The 26542-nt window shown below is 44.4% G+C and overlaps 1 protein-coding gene across 1 annotated transcript in view; it reads right to left on the reverse strand.

Annotated features, from left to right (window-relative positions):
• Nucleotides 1-13642, reverse strand: part of PTK7 (protein tyrosine kinase 7 (inactive)) — a 107090-nt gene extending 93448 nt beyond the window's left edge. The window contains exon 1 of the mRNA XM_035111158.3: nt 13422-13642. Within this exon, the coding sequence (XP_034967049.3) occupies nt 13422-13467 (46 nt within the window). The 5' untranslated portion in view covers nt 13468-13642. The remainder of the gene's footprint in view (nt 1-13421) is intronic.
• Between the last annotated feature and the right edge of the window lie 12900 nt (nt 13643-26542).

Below are 26542 nucleotides of genomic sequence, written 5' to 3' on the forward strand. Positions count from 1 at the left end.
GCCATTTGTCAATAAGCTTACCCTGTTTCTCCTATTTTAAGATGTAGTCATAAAATAAGCCATAGCAGGATTTTTAAGCATTCAAGGAATATAAGCCATACCCCAAAAATTAGACATAGTGATAGGCACAGCAGCAATGCCGGCCATGGCAGGAGGAGGAGGAAAAAACACAGTATACAGTCGTACCTTGGTTGCCGAACGCCTTGGAACTCGTACGTTTCAGCTCCCGAACGATCGAAAACCAGAAGTGAGTGTTCCGGTTTTCGAACGATTTTCAGAAGCCGAACGTCCTGCGCGGCTTCCGATCGGCTGCAGGACGCTCCTGCAGCCAATCAGAAGTTGCGCCTTGGTTTTCGAACGGTTCCGTTCGACTCCCAGAACGCATTCTGTTCGAGGACCAAGGTACGGCTGTGTATGTGAATCTCTTAATTCTGCTTAGCACGAGTGTTCACGAATACAAGGCAGGCATCCTCAAGAAGCTACATACACGACAAAGTACATTGCAAACTACTCTCCTTGCTGGAAAGGAACATAGAGCCTGTTCCTCTACATTTCAACCCTGTATTGAGCAGAAGGGACTCTTGGGAGTAGTCCAACTCCCCTGAAGGGAACCTGCTGTTCTCACATCAGTTCACCGTCTTGCCAGCCAAGAGACTCCCGAGATGTGCACCTGCGAAACAATGTTATTGCAATTTATTTGGTGCTTTCAGCACTTCAGGAAGGGCTACCTTATTGCGTTTTAGGAAGCAGGTGGCAGATGCTAACACAATGGCCTTGAGATGTTCTATTAATCAAGGGCAAAATACAACTGGGGGCACGAGGGGAGCAAGGGAAAGGCTTGGCCCTGTCACAAGCCATATCCTTGGAGTCTGTCTCTTTGATTTTGATGCACAAGTTGCAGCCGCATTTCTTGGCTTGTGAATTCTGCCAGCCTCGCTGCAGAGAAAAAGTGCTCAAAGTACGACTTGTCAGGATGACAGAAACGGAATTACTGCCTCTCGAAAATGAAAGACACTGTGATGGTTTCACTTGGCCTAAAAATACAGAATTCTTGGGTCTGAAATGTCCAAGTTCTGCAACCCCATGGCAAATTCCATCTAAAACCAGCTGCTCCGAGCCATAGCATGGCTTTTGCACTTTGCTTAATAATACGACTGAAGTCCTAGCATTCTTAGCTCCCAACTCTCGGAAAGTAGTACAAGCACGATAGTCCACAACCATTTCTGCCTTTGCTTCGAAGAGAGATAAGCTAAGTTTAGTAGTAACTGTTCCCAAAATTATCATCATCATCATCTTCATCATCTGTGATCATCATCTGTGATAGAGTAGAGGAAGCTTTGTGGCCACCTTGCAAGAGCGGAATCACAGGCTCTCCCTATTTATCATAAACTACTCATCACTAATTGATGCTGCCAACATTCGGGACTTATTGGATTGACGTGTGACTGGAAGAGAATTGGTGCAATTATCCATTGCCAGCTTAGCCCTTCCCCCACTTGCACTTTTCCATCTGAAATGGTGTGGTGTTGTTTTAAAAAATCTCCTGGTTCAGATTACTTTTGAACCCCTACCAAGACAAAAATGATAAACAGTTTCAATGAAATGTGTGTGTGTGAAAGCAGTAAGTCAGCTTCATGTTTTTCCACCACCTGCCATTCTGCATGTGAAGTCCCTTACAGCCTCTGCAAGCTATCTTACCTCCATGGCTTCCTTTCCTTCAGCTGTAGTCTACTAGCAGTCACACTCTATCAGACTACAACAAACAGAAGTTTTTTTGGGGGGGGGCTCGGTTATCAGCCCTGCTGATAGACCTGCTCCATTTGGATCCTCCCCATCAAACTATTTCCATTCAAGCTGGGAATTGCGAGAACCACCAGGTAACTGAGCTTGTTTTCCTCATCCCTCCTCACCACCCTTTCCTTTTGTGTTGTGCCTCTTAGGCTATAAAACAAGCACGAATACAAAAGGACTTCTCCACAACAATCAGTAACCTAGTACTGGAGATAGGCTATGTATCGCCTCTCTGATCAAAATGCTCAAGGAGATCTTGAGATGGCAAATGAAACTGAGGAAGCAACTGAAAGAGGCGGCATTGTTTCAATGAACTCCGACATCTTTTGCTCGGTCTAGAGAAGTGTGCGTGGCTGTGCAGAAACTAGCCAAGTGTACAAAAGTAGTAATTTTTGCCCCGCCCACTTTTGCCTCCGGCCCTGCTATTGGCATGTGGCCCTTGGAAAATTGCCCAAAATGGGAATGTGGCTTTTGGGCTGAACTAGGAATTAAAACAAGGAGTTCCTGGGCAGATTCCTAGGGTAGATTAAAGTTGTTCCTTAGCAGGGAATGTCATCCCCTGGGATTCAGTTTACCCAAGAACTACCCTAACCAGATTTCAGCAATTACTGAGTCAGAAGGATTAGTGAATGACTAGGGGGGTGGAGAGCATCATTGTTTAGCCAGGAGAGAAGGATCTGGCTATCTACCTGGAAAGAGTAACTTAAACCACAAACCTGAGAGGCGGAAGTTATGTATTAACAAGGTTATTGTCCACCCTGCTCAATGGGAACCAAGTGAAACTAACTGATCCAACGCAAAAGCTTTCTGCCTAAAGGTAGAGGTAAAGGTAAAGGTAAAAGGACCCCTGACCATTAGGTCCAGTTGCAGATGACTCTGGGGTTGCGGCGCTCATCTCGCCTTATTGGTCGAGGGAGCCGGCGTACAGCTTCCAGGTCATGTGGCCAGCATGACAAAGCCGCTTCTGGCGAACCAGAGCAGCACACGGAAACGCCGTTTACCTTCCCTATTTATCTACTTGCACTTTGATGTGCTTTCGAACTGCTAGGTTGGCAGGAGCAGGGACCGAGCAACGGGAGCTCACCCCGTCACGGGGATTCGAACCGCCGACCTTCTGATCGGCAAGCCCTAGGCTCTGTGGTTTAGACCACAGTGCCACCCGCGTCCCTAGCTTTCTGCCTAGCTCAATATAATCTATTGGGGGAGGGGGGTCAAAAGGGTGGGGTTGCTTATAAAAAGAATTTTAATTCATGGCATAAAGACTTCTTGCAAGTAGCCTGCATGGAGAACATTGAGACATCAAGAAGATAAAGAACTAAACCACTTTTAGAAGACATCTGAAGGCACCCCTGTATCGGGAAGTTTTTAGTGTATGACATCTTGTTCTGTTTTTAAGTGTTGGAAGCCACCCAGAATGGCTTACACCCAGATGGGCTGGTATACTAGTAGTAGTAGTAGTAGCAGTAGTGTTGTTGTTGTTGTTGTTTAGTGGTGTCCGACTCTTCGTGACCCCATGGACCATAGCACGCCAGGCACTATGGGAGGCAGTGCAAGACAGGAGTGCCTGGCGTGCTATGGTCCATGGGGTCACGAAGAGTCGGACACGACTAAACAACTAAAGTAGCAGTAGTAGTAATAATGATGATGATGATGATTTAAGTCATATTCTCTGCTCATTTAGGTGAGCAAAGAGTCACTGCAGGGGGGGGAAACACATTCTTCCTTTTAGGTAAATCTTATTCTCTCATGACTCCACTGAGACCTGCTGACAATCACTCTGCTAATTAGCAAAAACAAAAGGTGCATTTGTGCAAACTGCTCCCCCCCCCCCCCCGGTCAGATAACAAGCAGTATACCCAAACACAGCTTTTTAAAATGCGGAAAGGAGCAGAACTGCAGCTCTGAATTATCGGTTCTTAGGGCACAAAAGGCCCTTCCCACAGACACATCCAGCATCGCTAAAGTGCAGCCTTGTGGTATAAACAGAGCTGAAAGCGACAAACATTTCATTAAACCGAGCGGAGGGGAATGCACATTCCAGTCAAGACCCTTTCCAAAAACAGGAGAGCTTTCAAAAGTGTTCATTAGGGTGCCAAAGAAAACACAGTACTGTGCAAGAGTGTGTGGGAAAAGAGCCATTTGTGAATATGGGTAACCTACAAGCTGCCTGAAATCAGGGTGGAAGCCTTGCCCTGCCCATTAACTACTGGCAGGTATGACAGACTCCCATTGCCCCATGGCCAAAAAAAAAGAGTTTGGGGGAGGGGGACAAGAATCTGGGGCTGTTAGCAAGAGGCAAAGAGAAGTTCCTACCCTCTGGCATCTAACAATAGAGGCATGCAACCTTACTTATTATGTAATCTGGCATAAAAGCACCGCCCTCCTATGGGTTAAGTGCCCACAAGGTAACTACTCTCAAAATGCACTTAAGAGTCAAGTTTCCAGCATTCCTTTCCCTCCTGTGGTTATGCAGAGAGTAACAGGATGAAGGACAGGGCCAGAGGAAAAGCATGAGAATGGGCTGCAGGGAGGAAAGATTGCAAGGAGGCAAAACCTGGAAGGGTGGGAAAGCAGCAGCAGTTTGAGAAGTACAATTGGTTTAGAGCCCATTGTGTAAGCCTTCTACTGCAGCAACCGTTCTGCTAACAAGAACCCCCGATCTTTGAGAAGACTCAAATCCAATGGGTAGCAGTTGAGGCCGGCAGAATCCTTGCAGGGTATGCATCTATCTATCATATACTGCCTTGCATTGTCAAGCTTGCACAGGAATGCCAACTCTCCCCCCTTCAGGCATAGCAAATCCTGCAAAGTCACATCCCGTGGTCATTGACTTTAATGGACGCTGAAAAACCAGCTGACAAAAATGCCCAATGAAAATATATTACAGTGGTACCTCGGTTTAAGTACACAATTGGTTCCGGAAGTCTGTATTTAACCTGAAGCGTACTTAACCTGAAGCGAACTTTCCCATTGAAAGTAATGGAAAGTGGATTAATCCGTTCCAGATGGGTCTGCGGAGTACTTAAACTGAAAGTACTCAAACCGAAGCGTACTTAAACTGAGGTATGACTGTATTAGCAATCAAGTGCCACACATTTCCCGAATAGGACCCCCTAGGCCTAGAGCAGCCAGGGCTGTGTACACACCCACCCCAGTTCTCATACCCACAACAGCACCAGTCAGCCTTTTAGATGGAGAGATTAAGTTCCGCTTCCTCTTTCCTGTCCCAGGCAAACAAGTGGCTCAAGCCATCAGGTTGTGCTTTCCCAAAATATTCAAAGCTTAGATTTTGATTAGCATTCCATGCAAGGGAAATTTTCGTATGTGTCTCAGCCACTAAGAACACGGCATTATATACTTTTAATGACTAAAGATGGCGCACTGATTATGCAACCTGAGGACATACTGTATTACGAAAATATGAGCCTGCTGGATCACTATCTAATCCAGATTCCCCTTCTCATTGTTGTTGTTGTTTAGTCGTTTAGTCGTGTCCGACTCTTCGTGACCCCATGGACCAGAGCACGCCAGGCACTCCTGTCTTGCACTGCCTCCCGCAGTTTGGTCAAACTCATGTTCGTAGCTTCGAGAACACTGTCCAACCATCTTGTCCTCTGTCGTCCCCTTCTCCTAGTGCCCTCAATCTTTCCCAACATCAGGGTCTTTTCCAAGGATTCTTCTCTTCTCATGAGGTGGCCAAAGTATTGGAGCCTCAGCTTCACGATCTGTCCTTCCAGGGAGCACTCAGGGCTGATTTCCTTAAGAATGGATAGGTTTGATCTTCTTGCAGTCCATGGGACTCTCAAGAGTCTCCTCCAGCACCATAGAGTCTCCTCCAGCACCTCCCCTTCTCATAATAGCCAGCCAGATAACTAGCAGACTAGCAACAGCACTCTCCCCACTTGTGATTCCCAGCCATTGGCATTTATAGAGGTATACTGTGTCTGACAATGGAGGTGAAACGCATTAAATGTGGCTAGTAGCCACCAAAAACTTATCTGCCTTATCCTCTCCTAAAACCATCTGAGTTGGTGGTCATACATATGGACTCTTGTTTTCCAGTGCAAAGAGGGGGAGGGGAGGAAAACTAGGAGACCATTAAGAGAGTCCTCTGCACAACCACAGGCCCAAAAGTGAGTAGCTGAAGGGGGTTTTGCTTTTGTTTTTAAGGAACATCTGGTTTATTAAAAACGACCTTTCTGCTTTTGCCTCCATTAATTTAACTGGGGTGCTAACTTTCAAGGCCAATGGTACTTTGATCACTAGAGCAGGCAGAATGTGGAACGCAGTGGGAGTGAAGGCAAAATTGAAGGGGGTGCCTGGGATGCAGCAGAAACAGAAATAGCAGGCAGCAAAGGGAGGAAGAGGAGACCAAAAGTGAACAAGGCTCAGGTAGACCGTACAAAAGGAACAAAACAGGCACGGGAACCGAACATTGTTTTTTATACTTTTGCAGAGAAAAAAATAACCAGGGGTGGTGGGGGGTGGTCATGTCCATTCAACAATAAATGTAAAGGTAAAGGGTCCCCTGACCATTAGGTCCAGTCGCGGACGACTCTGGGCTTGCGGCGCTCATCTCGCATTATTGGCCAAGGGAGCGAGCGTACAGCTTCCGGGTCATGTGGCCAGCATGACTAAGCCGCTTCTGGCGAACCAGAGCAGCGCACGGAAACGCCGTTTACCTTCCCGTCGGAGTGGTACCTATTTATCTACTTATACTTTGAGGTGCTTTCGAACTGCTAGGTTGGCAGGAGCAGGGACCGAGCAACGGGAGCTCACCCCGTCGCGGGGAATCGAACCACCGACCTTCTGATCGGCAAGCCCTAGGCTCAGTGGTTTAACCCACAGCACCACCCGCGTCTCCTATTCAACAATCTTGGCGCATAAAAAAGCATGCATGCATTTTATGGAGAAGTCTTCCTCCCCCACACTTGCAATTTATAGAAGGAGAGTGGCTTAAAAGTAAGGAGCTATGCAGAATATAACATTGGAGAGGAGCACTTCCTAAAAGCTTTGATTCCCTGCTCCCAGGCTTCATGTCCTCCTTGACCCAAGAAAGCAAGCCAAATGGAATGAGCACTACTTTGATGAGACCTGGAGAAACGGGTATCATCTGCTTTGAATCAAAGTTATTTCTCTGATGGACCACTGCCAATGTAGTCTAAACCAGTACATCCACTCACATGTAACTCTAGGGGTAGTAAACAAGGGGACCCTCCAGATATTGTGGACCACAGGTCCCATTAAATCTGACTAACCCATGAAGGATGATGAATGCTCTGCTTCCATGCTTGAAGCCAGCTTATGCTTCTGAATACCAGTTTCAGGAAACCACAGGAGGGAAGAGTGCTCTTGTGCTCAGGTCCTGCTTGGGCAGGCATGGCCAAACTTGGCCCTCCAGCTGTTTTGGGACTACAATTCACATCATCCCTGACAACTGGTCCTATTAGCTAGGGATGATGGGAGTTGTAGTCCCAAAACAGCTGGAGGGCCAAGTTTGGCCATGCCTGTGCTTGGGGGTTTCTCACTGGGTTGGCCACTATGAGAACAGGGTGTTGGACTAAGATGGGCCATTGTTTGTTCCTAGGTCCAATGGGCATGCTGGCTGATGGGATTTGTAGTCCAAAACATCTGAAAGGCACCACGATGGCTGTTGGGTCCCTTGACATAACTCCCTTGCATGTTTCACTTTAAATACTTTGAGGTTTCTTTGTTTTTTTAAAAAAAGCAGAGCAGGATGAGAACACTTTGATATATCCCACTCCTCCTCCTCCTCCTCTATCATCAAGTCACACAAAGGACTGCAAGGAAAGGTTTGTTGTCAAGACAGTGTGAAAATGGGGAGGATTACCGTAGGTCTCTCATTCAGCTCAAAGTATGACCTTTATCACAGACATCTGAAGGGCTTCTCCTAATATAGTTGCTTCTTTGCGAGGGCAGAGAATTCAAAACTCACACTTGCTGAATGCCTCACAGGTGGGCAAACAATAGCTTTATTTGCTTGTAATAGGATCCACACTCTGCAGAGCTACACTCACCCATGCTCAGGGGCAATCAATACCCGAGAGCTGCACTAGCTCTTTGAACTTCATAAAGGCGACAAATTTTTAACACCTTGTACATTATTCTTGTATGGACTCATTTTCTCGTGGGCCATTATTTGCTACCTACGGATTGTAAGTGGCATGTACCCAGCACACTGTACACAGCCAATTTTAAAATAATTCAGTTGCCGAAACGGTGAGGGTGTTGCCTGAAGGGCTTCGTGGGTATGAGCTTGCGTTTTTGTGGATCGCAGATCGCTTTTCTGTGCAAAGCACTGGAAGCGGAAGCTAAAATGTTTGGTCTGGCATTAACGCATGAATCAGCAGGGAAGGCAGCAAACAAAGGGAGGGGGAAAGAGGACACCTTTTCCGTTCTTTACGGAAACACGTAAAACTTGAAAGAAAGCGTGGGGGAAAAACTGGGACCTAAAAGAGATGAAAAATTCACAAAGTTTCGTATAGTAGCCCAAGGTTTGTTAATTGCTACATAACAAAGTTTGAATGAAACGTGGCAATTTTTCCAGACTTCATACCTAGGTGAACAAAGCAATGCTAGGCAAAGGAATGCGGTATTCTACTTCTGACTAGGCACACAAGCCAGCCCTCAGCTCTGCATCCTCCTGCAGATGTTACCTCCGGTGTTAAGGGTAGCATAAGGGCTGCTTTTACAACTTAACAGCTACCTTACTTCAAAGGTTTCTTCTTCCATTCCATCCAGCAAGCCCACATTGCTGCCCTATAATTTCAACTAATCACACCAGCTTCATTTTCATGCATTTCCACCCTCCTTTCATGGGTTATTCTTGTACTTGTGCTTACTTGCCCTTGGCATCTATTTTGAGGAACAGCTTAATATTTAAGCACTTCAGAAATGTAATGCGTTCAGCCGCATGGCGCATTTTCAGCATCTACTGGAAATGATGTAAATATCAAGTCCTAAAGCGGCTGTTAACATTTTCCCGTTTAAAGGTTTAGAAAGACGAAGCACACCCGTCAGGGAAGTTAGTGAGTACTGCAAGCGTCCTGAATTTTACAAGGAATAACTGGGCTTTTGTGATCAGTTTCAGATGTATTGTAGTTGCATTCAACAAGATCGGGGATTCCCAAACTTGGGTCTCCAGTTGTTTTGGGACTACAACCCCCATCATTCCTAGCTAGCAGGACCAGCGGTCAGGGATGATGGGAATTGTAGTCCAACAACAGCTGGAGACCCATGTTTGGGAAACCCTGAACTAGATGCTCTCCTCTGCTATAAATGGGAGAAAATAGATGGACACTTTTCTAGCCTATCTGGCCCTTGGACTGGAATCAGGCGAACATCAGGCATTCATGCGACTGCACTCAGAAGAAGGTCACATTTGTTTTCAAGAAAGCTTCCTCCAGGTAGGTGTGCACAGCCTGCAGCCTATGTTGGATGATCTCGGGCCCTCCTGGAATCCATGGTACAAGTTAGGTACCGAAGTTATAACTTAAGTCCCACCGAGTTAAACTGGGCTCATGTTCAACAGCCCGATTCTAATCAACTTCTTGTCATTATGTCCCTTCCATGCAGATGCTCCTCAAGATGGCCAATTCTCACTGCTATGATCCCTCATAGAATGGTAAGAGCTGGAAGGGACCACGAGGGTCATCTAGCCCAACCCCCTACAATGCAGGAAACTTTTGCCTTCAAACCTCTTAATGGTTGGGAATTGCAGATATTTGGGTTGTAACCAACTTCTGCTTGCACAATAGGACTTCCTCCCCCCCTCCCCCATCTGCTCCAGAGAGGCAGATGATAATAATAAGACTGGGGGTGCAGAGAGAGGCGAGGAAAGTCATTGTGCTATCAGGACACCTCTGCTGGATACAACCCTTAGGAATTACAAGAGCCCTCTGCCATCAGAAATATAAGAATCCCAAAAAGGGCGATGAATGAGACTATAAATAGAAAATCAAAGTACTATAAATAGAAAATCAAAGTACTATAAATAGAAAATCAAAGTTCTCAACATTTCAGCCTACAGGTTCTTCCCACCCAAGATTCCAAGTGCAACTTCAGTGCTCCAGAAAATCTTCAGTGTGGGGTTCCGCAGGGCTGAATCCTATCCCCTACGTTGTTTAACATCTACATGAAACCGCTGGGTGGGGCTATCGGGAGGTATGGAGTATGTACATTGTCAAGAGCATGCTGGTGACACTCAGCTCTATTTCTCCTTTTTACATCTGCAGGTGAGGCAGTCGAAGTGCTGGACCAGTGTCTTGCCTCGGTAACAGACAGGAAGAGAGCCAACAAACTGAAGCTCAATCCAGATAAGACTGAAGCACTGTTAGTGGGCGGTTTCCTAGATCGGATGGGTGGGAGATAGCCTGCTCTTGGTGGGGTTACCAGTACATTTCCTCTGAAGCAGCAGGTTCGTAGCTTGGGGGTACTCCTGGATCCTTTGCTGTTGCTTGAGGCTCAGGTGGCCTCAGTGGCCCAGAGTGGCTTCCATCAGCTTTGGCTGGTGGCCCAGCTTTGCCCCTATCCTGGACAGGGATAGCCTAACTATGCTCTGGTAACCTCAAGGTTAGATAACTGCAATGTGTTATATGTAGGGCTGCCTCTGAAGACAGTTCAGAAACTTCAGCTAGTGCAGAATTCAGCAGCCAGGTTGCTCACCGGAGCAAGACGGTCTGAGCATATTACACCGATCCTCGTCCAGCTGCACTGGCTACCAATTAGTTTCCGGGTCCAATTCAAAGTGCTGGTTTTGACCTATAAATCCTTAAACAGACCTATAAATACCTCAAGGACCACCTCTTTCCATATGAACCTACCCAGACCCTGCGATCATCTCCTGAGGCCCTTCTTCGTGTGCCTCTTCCTCCAGAGGTCCGGAGGGTGGCAACACGAGAACGGGCCTTCTCTGCAGTGGCTCCCCATCTGTGGAATGTGCTCCCCAGGGAAGTTCACCTGGCGCCTTCATTACAGTGGAACCTCAGGTTGAGGACGTAATCCGTGACGGAGGCACGTCCGCAACCCGCAGCATTCGCATCCTGAAGCACTGCCTCTGCGCAGGCGCCAGCGCAATTTAGTGCTTCTGCGCATGTGTGAGCGGCGAAACCTGGAAGTAACCCATTCCAGTACTTCTGTTTCCCGCAGGCTGCAACCTGAAAACACATAACCTGAAGCGTCTGTAACATGAGGTATGACTGTATACACCTTTGGGCGCCAGGCAAAAATGTTCCTTTTGGGTGATTTGATTGACATCCTGTGCCCTTTTAAAATGTGGGGATTTGGGGGGGGCAGATATTGAGTTGTTGTTTTTATTTTGATTATGTATTTCGTGTTTTTATATTTTGATTTTATTTTGTGAACCGCCCTGAGACCTCCGGGTATAAGGCGGTATATAAATTCAATAAATTAGAAATAATAATCTAAGTAAGAGGGCAATTCATCCGCAATTCCAAAATAGCCTACAGTTGACCTTGCAGTAGAGCAGTTTTTGGGGATGCACAGAGGGGGAAGGTAGAAACTGGAAGTCCTGTTGTGCAAGCAGATTTCCATTGTGCCAGAAAGCAGGCATAAGTAGATGCCACTCTGTATATATAAATATATTGAGATTAATTTTAAATTCAGAATGAGATTTTCCACCATTTTAGGTACAATATCCTGAAAATTGAATATTACACATGCACAAGATATGGAACTCCTAACAGCATGGTATCTTGCATCGTAAGAGTACTCTGGGAGCCATCTATGAAAAACAATTGAACACCACTAGTAAAAGAAGCTGAAAAATACTTTCCACTGTGAAAATTCTACATTTTTTACCACCTCAAATGTACCAACTTCATGCAACTCTCTTGTGTGGCAGCACAACATATGAGCAGGCATTTCTATTGTTCTTTGGAAGGAAAATGTGATGGGTAAAAACAGTAATACTGTAGGTTATCTCGTCTTATTTTGCACGCACTATGCCAACTAATTCTCCATCACATGAAGCAGAAAGGTAGGGCTCCATTAGATTATCCTCTCCAAGATCTAAATTGCTGCAAGAACTTTCTCTGACATGTAATATCAAAGAACTGCAACGGGACCTTGTCTCTGCAGTTGCACAACATGCCAAATATTGATTCAACATACCTTTCTGCTTCTGCAAGTTAAATACGGGTTCAGTCCCTAACACAGAGAGACTTCACCCATAATCAGGTTCATGACCTGATGTGAACACTAGGAATCAGTTATTGCATTATCAGCCAAGTATGTGGGAGAGCAAGTGCTTCTCTAATAAAAATTGTTCTGAAGAGTTTGTTGATGACTGAATTAAAGTAATCAATTCTCTGCTGTAACGAGATTCAACAGCTAGATCTGCAAAGCAGTTACTGGAACTTTAATATTCAAGGTCATTTGTTCTTGCAAACCTAGTAAAATGAAAACTTCAGTGTGTCTCCATTAGTCTGAGAACCAGACAGTCGATAAATTCAGAATGCATTCTCCAAATCTGCAGTGCCACCCAAATCCAACAGATTCATTCTGAAGTTTGAGCCCTACAGCTTTTGTCCTGGCGATTAGGCTGAAGTTTATCAGAATGGCCCCAGTACAGTAGTTTCAAACTCTCATTAATGGAGGCGGCTGCAAACCAGAGTTCTGCAAAGCTCCGGGATCCTGCGGGCTTCTTACCGAGGTTTAAAGCAGTCCAACAAAGGGCACAACCTCCTGCAACCTCACAATTCGTCTCCCTCGTTGTGACCAAGCCGGGAAGAAACTAAACCAACTACCTTCCTACAAATGCCCTTCTTTGCGCTGATGAAGAAGCCAAACAACTTAGGTCGCAGACGGGACAGGAATGTAATTTTAAGCTCCTCTGAAGACGCCAACTAGCGCCTGGTTTCCAAAAAGAAGAACCATTGGGGAGGGAATAAAAAGTATTGGCGTGTGTTCTCCTCGTTCCTCCAGCCAGCCAAAGCACTCCCAACCCCTCTCTCCCCGCTCCTTGGAGCAGTTTTCAAACCAGCACGTTAGAGGCAGCCAGGAGGAGGGAGGAGGAGAGACGTTGCCTGGCTCCCTGCTCGGGCAAGATCCCGCTGTTCAGTCTGAATGGCACCGAGCAATTGCTGGGCTGCGTCTAATGAGGGAGGGAAGGAGGGAGAGAGGGAAGGAGGGGAAAACGCGCCCTGTTGTGGCGGGTGCAAAACCAAGGAGATGGACAGAGAGGGATGGGAAGCGCTTTTGGGACTGACCAAGAGGGGCTTGAATGGCTGAAGAGGGAGAGAGAAAGCGCGCGGCCGCTTCGCAGCTCCCTTCCGACGCCTCACGGGCGGACACAAAGAAGCCCCGCGCGGAAAGGCGCCCGCTCGCCCTCCCTTCGACACACACCCGCGAGCTGCACGGCTCGCACTTTCTGGCATGCATTCTTCAAGGAAGACGCGCAGCTTGCCTCTCCACACACACACCAGTGTCCAAGCCAATGCGTAAAAGCGCGCTGCTTCGCTCCCTCGCGCAAAATGGAAAGCGAGGAAGGAATGAAGGAGCCCCGCGCGGGGCAGCCAGGCGATACATCCTCCCTGCCTCCGAGGCCGGCGGAGAAGGGCTCTCTCCCCCCCCCTACCCCACCCACTCACCGAGAAGCAGGAGGAGCCGGAGCCCCCGCGCCATCTCCGCAGCCATCTCGCGCTCGCCTCGGCGTCCCCCTTCTGCTGCGCCCCGCTGGCCACCTCCGGCCCTCGCTCGCTCTCACTCCATGCCGCTCGCAGAAAAGAGCAGCTCAGGCTGCGGCGGGACTCTCTTCGCCCAGGCCGGCCCAGCCCAGCCCCGCTCCGCCCCTCGCACACCCGGGACAAGGAGGAGCTTCCGGCCCCGGGAGGAGCAATCCCGCTCCCTGCAAGGCAGGCCGGAACCCACCGACCCTCCCACCCCACCGCGCTCCCCTCCAAGTTACCTGCCCGGCTGCCGAGCGACCCCTGTCGGGCTTGGAGGCGCTTTTCTCGGGCAGGGAGGCCCGAGGCGCGTGCTCACCTCTCGGCGCTCCGAAGGTGTCCCAGGTTCTCTCTCGCCGACTTGGAGAAGCAGCTCCCTGCCCCGTGTTCGTCTTTTCCCATTCCAGATACAGTACCTGGAATCCACAAAGGGGAGGTGTTCGTGGGTGCCTTGGTGCTTGGCCAACACAGAACTGGTTTTTGGACACCAACGTGATAAATACTAGAAAAGCAGGGTTTGCCGATGGGTCCCAAAAGCTTTCTTGTGGCCGATCTGCAAACTATTATTATATTGTTGTTGTAGTAGTTGTTGTTGTTGTTGTTGTTGTGTTGTATTGTATTATTAAATTTGTAGACCGCCCTTCACATATAAAAGCTTCCGGGGTGCCAATTCTGTCTCCTTTCCAATATAAAAATACCCAGCTCCTTCAAACGTTCCTCATAAGGCTTGCTTGGGTAGATTCCAACTAAAGTCTTTAATCAATGCAAGGATTTCTGCTTCCGCAACAGAACTCCTCCCCACCCCACCATGAGCAGCCAGCGCCCTACCCAAATTGTGCTAGAGGGTTCTGTGAATCCCCAGAATCAAAGAATTGTAGCGTTGGCAGGGACCCCGAGGGTCATCTAGTCCAACCCCCTGCAATGCAGAAATCTCAATGTGGCTGATTCTCAGTGGCTAGATTCTGCCTCGCTTCTGAAGGCAGTTTGCCTCTGCATAGCAGTTGCTGGGATTCACAAGTGGTGAGAGGGCTGCTGTTCTGCTCAGGTCCTGGTTTTGGGCTTCCCCAAGGCATCTTGCATGAGAACAGGATGCTGAAATAGATGGGCCAATGGCAGAAGCAGCAGGCTCATCTTATGCTTTTAGGTTCTTATACTCATCCCAACTTTTCACCCCCCCCCCCAAGAGATGAGCAACACAATTCTTCCAAGGAATAATTATTCCAAGGAAACAGTGGTTAAGACCTTGAAAAGCGCAGAGTCTGGCTACAGTCTGTAACCAGGGATGAATGGAAGTAGCTTCTTTGGAGGAGGAAACCACAAGCCCTTGGGGAAATAATAAAGAAGTTAGTTCCTCTCAGTCTTCCTGACAAGTTGCTTACCAGATGTCTTGACTCAAACCACGACAATAGTCTCTCTGGTCAATGGGCTTTTATTTTAGGCAATTAAGGGTTCCCAAATAAGTAAAACTGGGAAGTTCAAAATTTGTTAAGTTGGTTATCTGCTGCTCGACAAACTTCTCAACCACTTGGAAAGTTTTCACGTATGCTGTTGCCATAGGCAGCTTGCTAATCTCTCAGGTTTCACAGCAATTTTTGTCTATGTATATATTTCCCCCCTCCTTATTACCTGCGAGTGTCTATAAATGGTTTCTACATCCTACCCTAACACTTAAATTATTAAAATCCTTCCAGTAGCACCTTAGAGACCAACTAAGTTTGTCATAGGTATGAGTTTTCATGTGCATGCACACTTTCGTGCATGCACACGAAAGCTCATACCTATGACAAACTTAGTTGGTCTCTAAGGTGCTACTGGAAGGATTTTTTAAATTTTGTTTTGACTACGTCAGACCAACACGGCTTGTTGTTGTTTAGTCATTTAGTCGTGTCCGACTCTTCGTGACCCCATGGGCTACCTACCTGTAACTTAAATTATTGTTGCATTCATATCACATCTGTATGGGTGGATTTTAGCCAGCAAGGAACATGACATTGCAGTCTCCTGGCCTGAGGATACTTTACAGGGGTCTGCTAAAACCATTAAAGGAACTAGTCTCCAGGCTCTGAAAAGTTTTCCTCTCTCTGATCACTGGCAGAGAAGATCAAAGGGCTCCGAGTCCTATTCCATTTCTTTATTGTCTCAAGCTGGGAACAGCAGGGCGGGTGACAACCCTATTTCCTTTCCAGGCTAGCAACTAGGGATGAAGCTATAAAGATTGTAACCTTTGTTGTGTTCTCACAAGATGCTTACTGTGTGGTAAATGGCCTTTGTTACCTCAGGGAGTTTTGCATGCTGTTCAATTGCAGGATAAAGAGCCATTTACTCCCAAGAATTTGCAAACTGTGGCATTTCTTTTCTTTCTCTTATAAAGTACATATGAAAATACTTTGGAGTTTAAGGAATGTTATTCCCACTGAAGGCTACCCATAATACCAGGATAAAGCTGTTCATTTGAACACTCCCACCTGGTAGCTCTCATTGCTTTTCACTTCTGAATATTGAGAAAATGTCTGGGCTAATAATTTGATTGAATTATAAGCCTCTGTGTATAATGTGTTTGTGTGTGCATGCTTAATTTTACTCCAAAATAAACAAGCAGGTAGTTATGTGTACCCTTTCTCACCCAAGCTGAAGGCAAATGTATAAAATATCTTCAATGATAGTTTTGAACACATATATACACACACATCACAATTGGGTTGCTTGTAAAATAGTACAAAAGCAGCCAGATTTCTTTTAGCACAGGTGAGTTCTGCACTCCCTAGGCCAGGGGTTCCCAAACTAAGGCCCGGGGGCCGGATGCGGCCCAATCACCTTTTAAATCCGACCCGCGGACGGTCCGGGAATTGGCATGTTTTTACATGAGTAGAATGTGTCCTTTTATTTAAAATGCATCTCTGGGTTATTTGTGGGGCCTGCCTGGTGATTTTACATGAGTAGAATGTGTCCTTTTATTTAAAATGCATCTCTGGGTTATTTGTGGGGCATAGGAATTCGTTCATTTTTTTTCCAAAATATAGTCCGGCCCCCCACAAGGTCTGAGGGACAGTGGACCGGCCCCCTGCTGAAAAAGTTTGCTGACCCCTGCCCTAGGCGTCATCAGATTCTTTGGACCAGTGAGCACATTTTTAATTGTGAGGCTTGTGGGCGCCAGTCACAAAATAGCTGGGCACGTAGCATAATATAAATTGGCTGCTGGGAGGGGGCGTGGCATAACACACAATTAGACCATAGTCATTGAGCCCGGAGCTGGAGAAGACAAGCTTGTCCCATTTGCATGTGACAGCCCTTTAGATCAGGCATCCCCAAACTTTGGCCCTCCAGATGTTTTGGACTACAATTCCCATCTTCCCTGACCACTGGTCCTGCTAGCTAGGGATCATGGGAGTTGTAGGCCAAAACATCTGGAGGGCCGCAGTTTGGAGGTGCCTGCTTTAGATAGCTGAATATGGCTACAACTCCTGTCACCACTAGCCATGTTGGACTCCAACACCCACCTGCAGAGTCCAGGGTTAGCCACAAAGAACACAAAGAAGCTCGTTTGCCAGGGTGGTGACTTTGGCAAACAATCCGCTTTGAAAGTCTATGTTTCTTTAATGGCTAGCCTTCATATTCTTACATGATGGTGCTGTTTTTCAGGGAGAAACAGACAGTAGGTGCCTCTTCCTTCTATTGTGATGTTATCTCATACTGAAGAGGGGGCATTCCTAAGGTGGAATTAGGGTCAATACCTCACAACTTGAATTCCTGACTCCTTTGTCCTTCCAGGACCAGAACACAGCAATTTAGAATCTCACACTAATACGTTGCCAACCCAGGAAATTCCTGTTAAGCCATTTCATGTCATAAAGAATGCTGACTTTAAAAGGTATCCCCTAATACAAACCTATAAACCTTTAAAAGATGGTTTGTGGACTGAGATAGCAGGGTTGCTGGGTTTGTTTTTTTCTTGGGAGTTTTTCTAGCTGCACATAAGAGAGCATTTTCATTAGAAGGCAGGTCTTCCCCATTGGCAGTAGGGGGAACACAGAAATTGTTACGTGTGCGCTTGTCTCTGTTGTATTGTGTTGTCTGTTGTGTATGGATAGGAGGAAAGGGTTGCTGACCGTGGATATCAGTATTTCCACAGAACAAAGGGTTTTCTTTAAAAAATGTCAGAAATTGTAATTTAACAATGGAATGGGTGCCCAAACCAAGCGGGGAAATTCAACTGAACAAGGGTAGGGGAATAATGGATCTCTCTTGGATATTGTTGTAAAAATTTTGCAGAGCTACACGGCCCTAGAATTAAGTGGATCCTCGACCCAGGAAGAGTCCAGGTATCCTGGCAAGCAGACAAAGTTTAAGCGTCTCCTGCCCACCAAATAACAGAGACCAAACCAGGACGTGCGAAGCAAGGCACTTTTATTTTTGCTGTTGCAACAGGGTCCTTCCTCTCACACAGGAGAACAAGGAAGGAACCCCAAACAAAGATGTCTTGTCCTTAAAAAGAGATTTGAAATTGGTTTCAGCCCACCCCCCAGAAGCATCATCCATATGTCACAGAAGGGGTGTAGCCCAAGACCCCTCTCCCTAGATTCATCATAGGTACATCATGAAAGGGGAGGTCTGGTGGCAGTAATCTGAGCATCCTGGACCCTGCCCCCTGCCCCCAAAACCTAATCAACAAAATTGAGAGATATTTACATTTCCCTGTTTCCCAGCCAAGTTAATCACACCCTTTTGTCTGGCAGTCAGGTATCAGGATGCCAGGGATTATCACTTTAATTCCTGAGACAATGAGAAGGTTCCCCCCCACCCCACTTCTTCCTTGCAGAGGAACACCTGGTCAGAGAGAGTCAAAATGGTGTCAGTCAGGCCTGTTTTCCTGTGCTGCTTCAGACATGTTTCTGTACATTCATGTACATGTTTTATGAACAATTATTATATATATATATATGACCTCAAAATTCTTATAACAATATCCCCCATTTGGGGCTATAATTTTTCTTAAAAATTGTTGCCCCACAAAAGAATAACCAGATGTGTTGTTTTAGTACTTTGGGAGAAGCATTTCTCAAAAATGGTCTACGTATTTCATTTAACAGGATGGTCCACCAATATTGACTGGAAAGTGCAGTTTGTTTGTTTACCCTTTTGTGTGTTCTTCAGGTGTCAAAAGCTAGCTCTCCTCTGGTTGCACACCTCCATCGTGGCACAACAGCAACAATCCCTGGTGAATCCCCTTAGGGCTTTCATATTGACCATGTCGCCTGGCACTCACCATAGCTGCCACAGGTTTGGACATGTCATGAGAGAGATGCCTTTGCCTTGGGCTTTCTATGGGCCTTTATTAGAGGCTCTGGCCTTGCACTGTAGGGAGTTGCCCAGTTGCTCTTAAAGGAAGAAAGCTACTTGCACCTTGGATACACTTGCCCAATTAGAACTGAAGCCAAATTAAAATTTATACAGCCCCATAAAACATGTCCAAATTAGTCAAATTTAACTCTAAAAGGGATCATTCCTGTTAAATCAAGACATAAATACCTTCAATTATCTGGTGTTTCATGGATCTTGGAGCTTATTCTTGGTAAAATGAGTAAAAACAATTTTTAAAAATGTGTAGAGAAGGTTGGCACACTGCAGAGTGCCAGGTGGGACAAGAAAACATGGTCATAAGTTGATCTAATCTAAATACTGGACTATGCAATATCCTGATCCTTTAAAAGGCATACAATGCATGGCAATAATACAAAAAAAAAACATGGGGACACTATACATTAAACATTAAAAAACAATTAAACACAAAATTGGTTCACCCCCCCCCCTCCTTGTGGAAATAACATACTGTCAGACATAGTTCAATGTTTCTGTCGAATATCACACAACATAAAACATAATAATTTATATCAGTTGTATGTCTTGAGGCCAATTCTTAATAGGGCACAGAGTCTTGAAGTCAAAAGAGAGCGTATGTCCTTGCAATTCACTTTCCCTTGCCCCTCTTCAGTCTGTTTCTTTTGGAAGGAGATTTTGAAGATGCTGTGGCTACTTTGGAAAATCTGATGTCTGTTGTTGTTGCAGATAATAAACAGTCTTATAGTCAAAATCCTTAAAACTTTTCAACAATAGTTCCCCCCTTTCTCCCCCCTCCCTTAAGTCCCAAAAAGTCCCAAAAAAGTCATTTATGGAAACAATGGCTGTGGGCTTTCTCATGCTGTTCAGCTGCTGTAGGTTCATTATTCAGTCTTCAGAAATACAGTCTGCAGAGGGACAGGAGTGCTTGGAACTAAAAGACAGTTACGTAGGAAGGAAGGAGTGGGAAAACAAAAGGGGAGAATATCCTACAGTATTTCTAAAAAAATTGTCGGGAAGCTGTAAATGATACACATCCTTTTGAAAATAGGCCTGCAGGGGGTTGGGGCCTGAAGATATAATTAGTTAAAAATAATCAAGAAAGGGGAGAATATTCTAGAAATTTCTTCTTGGGAAGCTGCAAATAATATAAGATCATAGTTAAGCATTTTATTCATTTAAATATTATTATTATCATTCATATTTAATTACTGCTGTTATTGTCTGCTCAGTCTGTTTAATTTACTTCACCTAGTTTGGCTGTGGAGGAAACAAAGGAGAAAAATTTTGTTAATTAGGACACAATCGATAAGTTATTAACATTTTCCTTATGTGGTTCTGAATTCTCTATGAGGTTCACGTATCTTGTTTGAAAGGGATTAATATTATTATTATTATTATTTACAGGAAAGAATGAGTTAGATGCTACATTTGTATGTACAGAAAGAAAAAGTAGAAATACAAAAAAGATACAAAAATAAAACAAAATAAAATTTAGATTACCACTCACACAACAATTTTTCAAATGAAATTGGACTTATCAGATTTTTTTTTTTAAAAAAAAAGAATTATCATTAAATAATACAAAGACATTATAAATTGGAGAGGAACCTTAAAGATCTGAAGGTGAAATATCCAATTAAGATGGAAAAATGGTAAAATAACGGAAAAAGCTTTGAAATTCATCATGTGCTATCTGATAAAAGAGAACTCTTTGGGGAAAAACACAGATGGTACCTGAACAAACATCAGTAATAAGTTTTTGGATATGCAATAAGTGAAAGACCTCATTCCACGTGATGGACTGGTGGACATGCCCCAAAATATAACAAAACAAAACACTTACCAATAAATCTAATAATTAGCATCACAAAACAATACCTGGTTATTGTTAGAATAATTTCATAGACATAATGGAAAAACTGATTTAATAAATGGAAGCAGATTATAAGCTAAAGAGAAGAGGCAAAGCCAAAGAGAAATGAAATTACTGTTTGTATCTCCTCACTCCTCACTTTTTTTTTTTTTTTTTTTGCTGTGGAAGAAAAGAATTGGCAAAACACTCAATCATTGCTACATTAGAAAAGGGAGGGTTATATTAACATAGGGTAATGCTTCGGGGTGAAATGCAAATGAGAGATAAGTATCCATCCTGAGTACCTGCTAGGAAAGAAATGGAGCCTTTTGTTTGCATAATTTTGCATTAAGGTCCTGAAAGAATTTCTGCACCCTGAATCTCAGCATCCTGCTGGAAAGGGAAAATTATTTCATGTGAAAATCAGTCAGGAAATGTTCCTAAAATGTACAGAGTTTTGCATGTTGAACTGGAATTGGCAGCTTCTAAACAGTTGATGGTTCTCAATGGTTCTTTATCTATTTATTTTTACATGAGGAAATTTGAATTTAAGTTTCATGTGCAAAGCATAACCTTGAACCTCTTAATTAATTTATAAACTACTCAAGAGACAGACTTATAGTAGTACTCTGCTATTTATACCTGTGGAAAGAATCTGGCATGTTAAGATTTTGAAACTTGGCAACCATTTAACTTTGATGGACCAGTAACATACATGAGGTTGTTTTCCCTCAGTGGTTCAAAGCTTTACATTAAGAAATTTGAATAATATTTCATGAGCAGATTATAACCTTTTCGCCCCTTAGTTAAAACCTCCTTTTTCTCCTCTATTTTCCTCTTCACGCTGACATAGCCTCTGTGCATGTACAGAGTTCATGATTCGGCAGTCTATTGTACCATTTTTTTTTAAAGTGCTGCACCTCTTGACAAAATTACCATCTGAATAAAGGAGGGGAAGGGGAAAGAGTAGATTTTAAAGTAGGGTTAGATTTCAAACAAAAGATAGAAACATAGCAGTGTTTTTTTTTCAGAGCCAGTTTAAATTCTTTTTCCTTGTTTGGAGTCCTAATACAATTTGATACATTGTTTCTTGTTTCTTGCTGCTTAAGAAGCAGGCTTAAAAATATTAAACTAACTTGGAAGCTGCAATAAAAGTTGGGTCAGATTAAAGTCCTAATGAAGTCACCAAATAAACACCTCATACCCCAGGCAAAATAAATCTTGATTTGCCCCCTTTATCTACAGGGTTCGGGGTGAATTCGTAATTGCAAATGTTTTCGTTTGTTTGTTTTTAATTAATTTATTACAGCCATGGCAGACTAAATTCTCTGCCCCCTTATCTATGGGTAATATGGCCATAGAGCCAGAATTCATAAAATCCTTTGCATTCTCATTGATTTTCAGCCTTACCAATTCCAGACAAAATTTTCTGGCCCTTTATTTACAGGGATGGTCAAGGCTCATTCTGCTTGATTATGAATTTGTATGTGCTTGAACTGTTGGCTGGAGTTTTGCAGTTAAAAAAAATAGCTGACAATATGGTGGTAAAAATAACACCAGACATTCATTTTCAATGTATGATATACCATCTCTACCTCTTTCTAAGTGGCACCTCAAACTCTTCATGCCAAACTTTAAAAATCTATCTTTCCATCCTTCTCCACCAAAGAGTAATGCTTGACTGAATTCAGGTCATTTCACTAAGCCACCAGAGTTTAAACTCACTTTTCAGTGCTTGAGTAATCTAGTCCACCCCTTCTGAAATATGGGGATCTCAACACTATCACTGCCCTTAGGATACACATACATTTGAGTACAGACGCCTGACTGGGAAGGAAACACAGGCTATGCCCTATCACGGAAGCACACGTGTGTACTAAGGGAAAAATAAGGAAGGGGAAGATTAAAAGTACCAACGTTATATAGAAGTCTTTAGCAAACCTTAAGATTGGATAAACAGTTTAAGAGGGAATTTACTTCCTTACTAAAACCATTCTGTCCATTTGAATCAAGGTTAAAGTGACTCAGATAGACATTTGCTGGCTATGGAGCCTCTACTTTTAATAACATTTCCCTAGAAGGAACACCATATTCCATAGTCACATGGTGAAACATTACATACAGAGCACATGGCTCCCTTGTGACACAGACCTTAAATATTGTGAGTTCACAAACAGATTGGGAAATGTTGAAGACTTTCATATGTGCTTAAACTTTAAACCTTAATAGAGAAAGTGATAAAAACTTATATAATCACTCCATAAAAACAACAATTACACTCTTGTTCCAACTCTGAAAACCAATAATCTTTCCTTGCCAGAAAGCAGAGCTGGGCTGAATTTCAACCCATCACCACATCAGACACATTGCCTTTCACATAGCTCTAAAATGGGGGTTAGAAGGGACCCTGAGGTCATTTAGTCTAACCCTCTAAGATACAGGATTCACAAGATTTGAATGAAAATACCAACTTTATACAGAACCCTTTAGCAGATGAGTTTTTTCCTTAAGAGACTGATATTAGGAGCCCAACAATAACCCTTCTGTCCAACACAATTGAAGTTAAAACTAGACTCAGATAGACAATTCCTGGCTATGGAAGCTCTACCTTTGACAAACAAATCACCTTTATTGGAATAGCTGTTCAATTTTCCTTTAGTCAATATTCATCTAGTCACTTGGAGAAAGACTCCCCTTTGGAGCCTCTCTCAATAACAAACATTTGCACACCTCATTCTCATATTTATAATGTTTAAGATTGATCGGTTCAACATTGTTTCTATACTAGAAATTTAAACAAGTTGGCAGTTTTAACTATGCACACTTAAGAAGGCAGTCTATGGATGTTGTAGCCAATTTAAACACACCCCATAACATTCTAAACCTTGAGTACATCTCTTATCCACTTATAGCTGGAGTTTATGAACATTTTCAAGTTTAAAGTATTTTCAAAGCATTGAGCAAGCATTTTTAAACTTACAGCTCGTTATTTTCCTTCATCCTGCCCCCTCTTTTTACTTTTGGAGAGGAAACAATGGCCTTCTACAGCCTCTTTAAAACAAACCTTTACACACTACCCCCACTCTTTTAAATATTTGCCATGTTTTTGGGTTGATCAAGCCCTTACATAAGATTATTTAAGCAAGCTTGCCTTAATTTTTATATTATTTTAAACTATGCATGCTTTAAAAAAGGCAGTCTGTGGGTGTCATGGCCAAATTTTAAACACAAACCCCTAATTTCCTAAACCTGGATTATATCTCTCATTTACTTTAAGGGGAACAATGAACTATAGCAGACACAAGGATCAGACGCACATACACTTAACAGACATCACACATACCCAGTAACAGACAACATGTAACGTGTAAACATTCTGAAGGGGGTACTGGTCTTCCAGGGTCAATTTTAAAGTGGAGATTCTCTGTATGTTAAAGGAACCTCCTGGTAGCCATTTCCCCTCATCTGGGTGGTCCATAGTAAATCGGACCCAATGTTTTTTTCTTACAAAGTTTTTGCAATTGGTTCCCTTCAAGCTTGTCCGCCCCGGGGATTTCATGCCAATTTAAGAGAACGAATTGGAGTGGACTTTCATCCTCAAAGTCCTTACCGGAGCAAAGCCTCAGTTGTGCTTTGCCTCGGTTGGGAGTCTGGGAAAGGAATTCCTTAGAGTGGGTTGCACCCATTTTACTTCTGTCTTTTTATACTGCAGTTCTGGGTCCCCGACCCTGTTCCTGGACACTCTTAACTTCCCGAGTCTATGACTCACCCCCACGTCCTAGTGGTGTTCCTGCCTGCCGTTCGCGTGCACTAACTACTAGGCGGCCTGGTGCAGCTAAAACCCTATTGGAACCCTCCCACTGGTCATCAATTGCCTGAGGGTTCCACAGCAACTTCCCTGCCTCTTACACACTAGACTCAGATCCTACTGAACGCTTGCCTACGCAATGTCAGGTCGGAACTGAGGAATACAGAGTAGTAGGAGAGGAACGGGCGCACTTGCAATCTCTGGTCATGGGTCATACCTAACAAAGGTCGCCATGGCAGGGGGGCGTCTTCACCCGAAGATTAAGAGCAGAGGAATAGGAAACAGAGCTGGGATAGCCAGATTCCCAGATTGGTAGAAAAGCGACAGTTTGCTCAGACTTCTGCTCAGTTTGGCAGAAGGGAGCTGGGACAGTCTTTCTAAGCTCTGCGTTTAACGTAAAGACTGTTGCCCGGGACCTCAGTTCTACTCTGTAACTGTGCCTGGCAGCCTTGCTGCAACTAAGGTCCAAAGAGGAGAGTAGAAAAGGATAGTCCAAGTGGAGAAATAGATTTTTAGTTGCTGTGGTTCTTAGCTCACCCAAGGTGTCCCCTTTTAATACTCACGACCGATCCTTTCAGTCGAATCCCGTTGTCTCCAGCTTCCAACTGGTTCCTAAAAAAAACAGCCTTGTCCCTTTAAACGTTGCTTCGTCCTGGGGGTCCCGCTTGGACTCTCAATTACTACCAAGCGCCTCGGGTCCTGAGGTTGGTTTACCCCCCTGCAAAAGAGGCAAGGGCGCGCTGGGCTCCCCTTCCTCAGTGAACCCGGAGCTCAAGGCAAAACTGGGTCCCCGAAGTGGTCGCCAAACTGTTGTAAAAATTTTGCAGAGCTACACGGCCCTAGAATTAAGTGGATCCTCGACCCAGGAAGAGTCCAGGTATCCTGGCAAGCAGACAAAGTTTAAGCGTCTCCTGCCCACCAAATAACAGAGACCAAACCAGGACGTGCGAAGCAAGGCACTTTTATTTTTGCTGTTGCAACAGGGTCCTTCCTCTCACACAGGAGAACAAGGAAGGAACCCCAAACAAAGATGTCTTGTCCTTAAAAAGAGATTTGAAATTGGTTTCAGCCCACCCCCCAGAAGCATCATCCATATGTCACAGAAGGGGTGTAGCCCAAGACCCCTCTCCCTAGATTCATCATAGGTACATCATGAAAGGGGAGGTCTGGTGGCAGTAATCTGAGCATCCTGGACCCTGCCCCCTGCCCCCAAAACCTAATCAACAAAATTGAGAGATATTTACATTTCCCTGTTTCCCAGCCAAGTTAATCACACCCTTTTGTCTGGCAGTCAGGTATCAGGATGCCAGGGATTATCACTTTAATTCCTGAGACAATGAGAAGGTTCCCCCCCACCCCACTTCTTCCTTGCAGAGGAACACCTGGTCAGAGAGAGTCAAAATGGTGTCAGTCAGGCCTGTTTTCCTGTGCTGCTTCAGACATGTTTCTGTACATTCATGTACATGTTTTATGAACAATTATTATATATATATATATGACCTCAAAATTCTTATAACAATATGTATTAATGTACTAAGGTGCTTAGGAGGTAAGAAATATTTTAATGGCTATGCATATCTCCACCACTTGCTCTCCTAGTTTTCTTAATATGGATTATAAGGGAAAGTGAACCAAATTGAGCATAATGCATTACAGTGGGATTCTATGAAGCCCCACTGAATTCAGCAGGGGGTACTACCAACCAGATGAGTAAGACAGCAGACAAAAGGAGGAGAAATGTTAGTGGCCTGGAGTTGGAGAGATGGAAGTTCATATATTAATCCAATATAATCAGTGATATATTTGGACTAAAAATAAAAATAAAAAAATTCTCCCAGTAGCACCTTAGAGACCAACTAAGTTTGTCATAGGTATGAGCTTTCATGTGCATGCACACCTCTTCAGATACACATCTGATGCATGCACACGAAAGCTCATACCTATGACAAACTTAGTTGGTCTCTAAGGTGCTACTGGAATTTTTTTTTTTGTTTGTTTGGACTACGTCAGACCAACACGGCTACGTACCTGTAACTTAATATCTGTACT

This window comes from Zootoca vivipara, chromosome 3 (assembly GCF_965207765.1).
Source record: "Zootoca vivipara chromosome 3, rZooViv2.hap1.1, whole genome shotgun sequence".
NCBI classification, from domain to species: domain Eukaryota; kingdom Metazoa; phylum Chordata; class Lepidosauria; order Squamata; family Lacertidae; genus Zootoca; species Zootoca vivipara.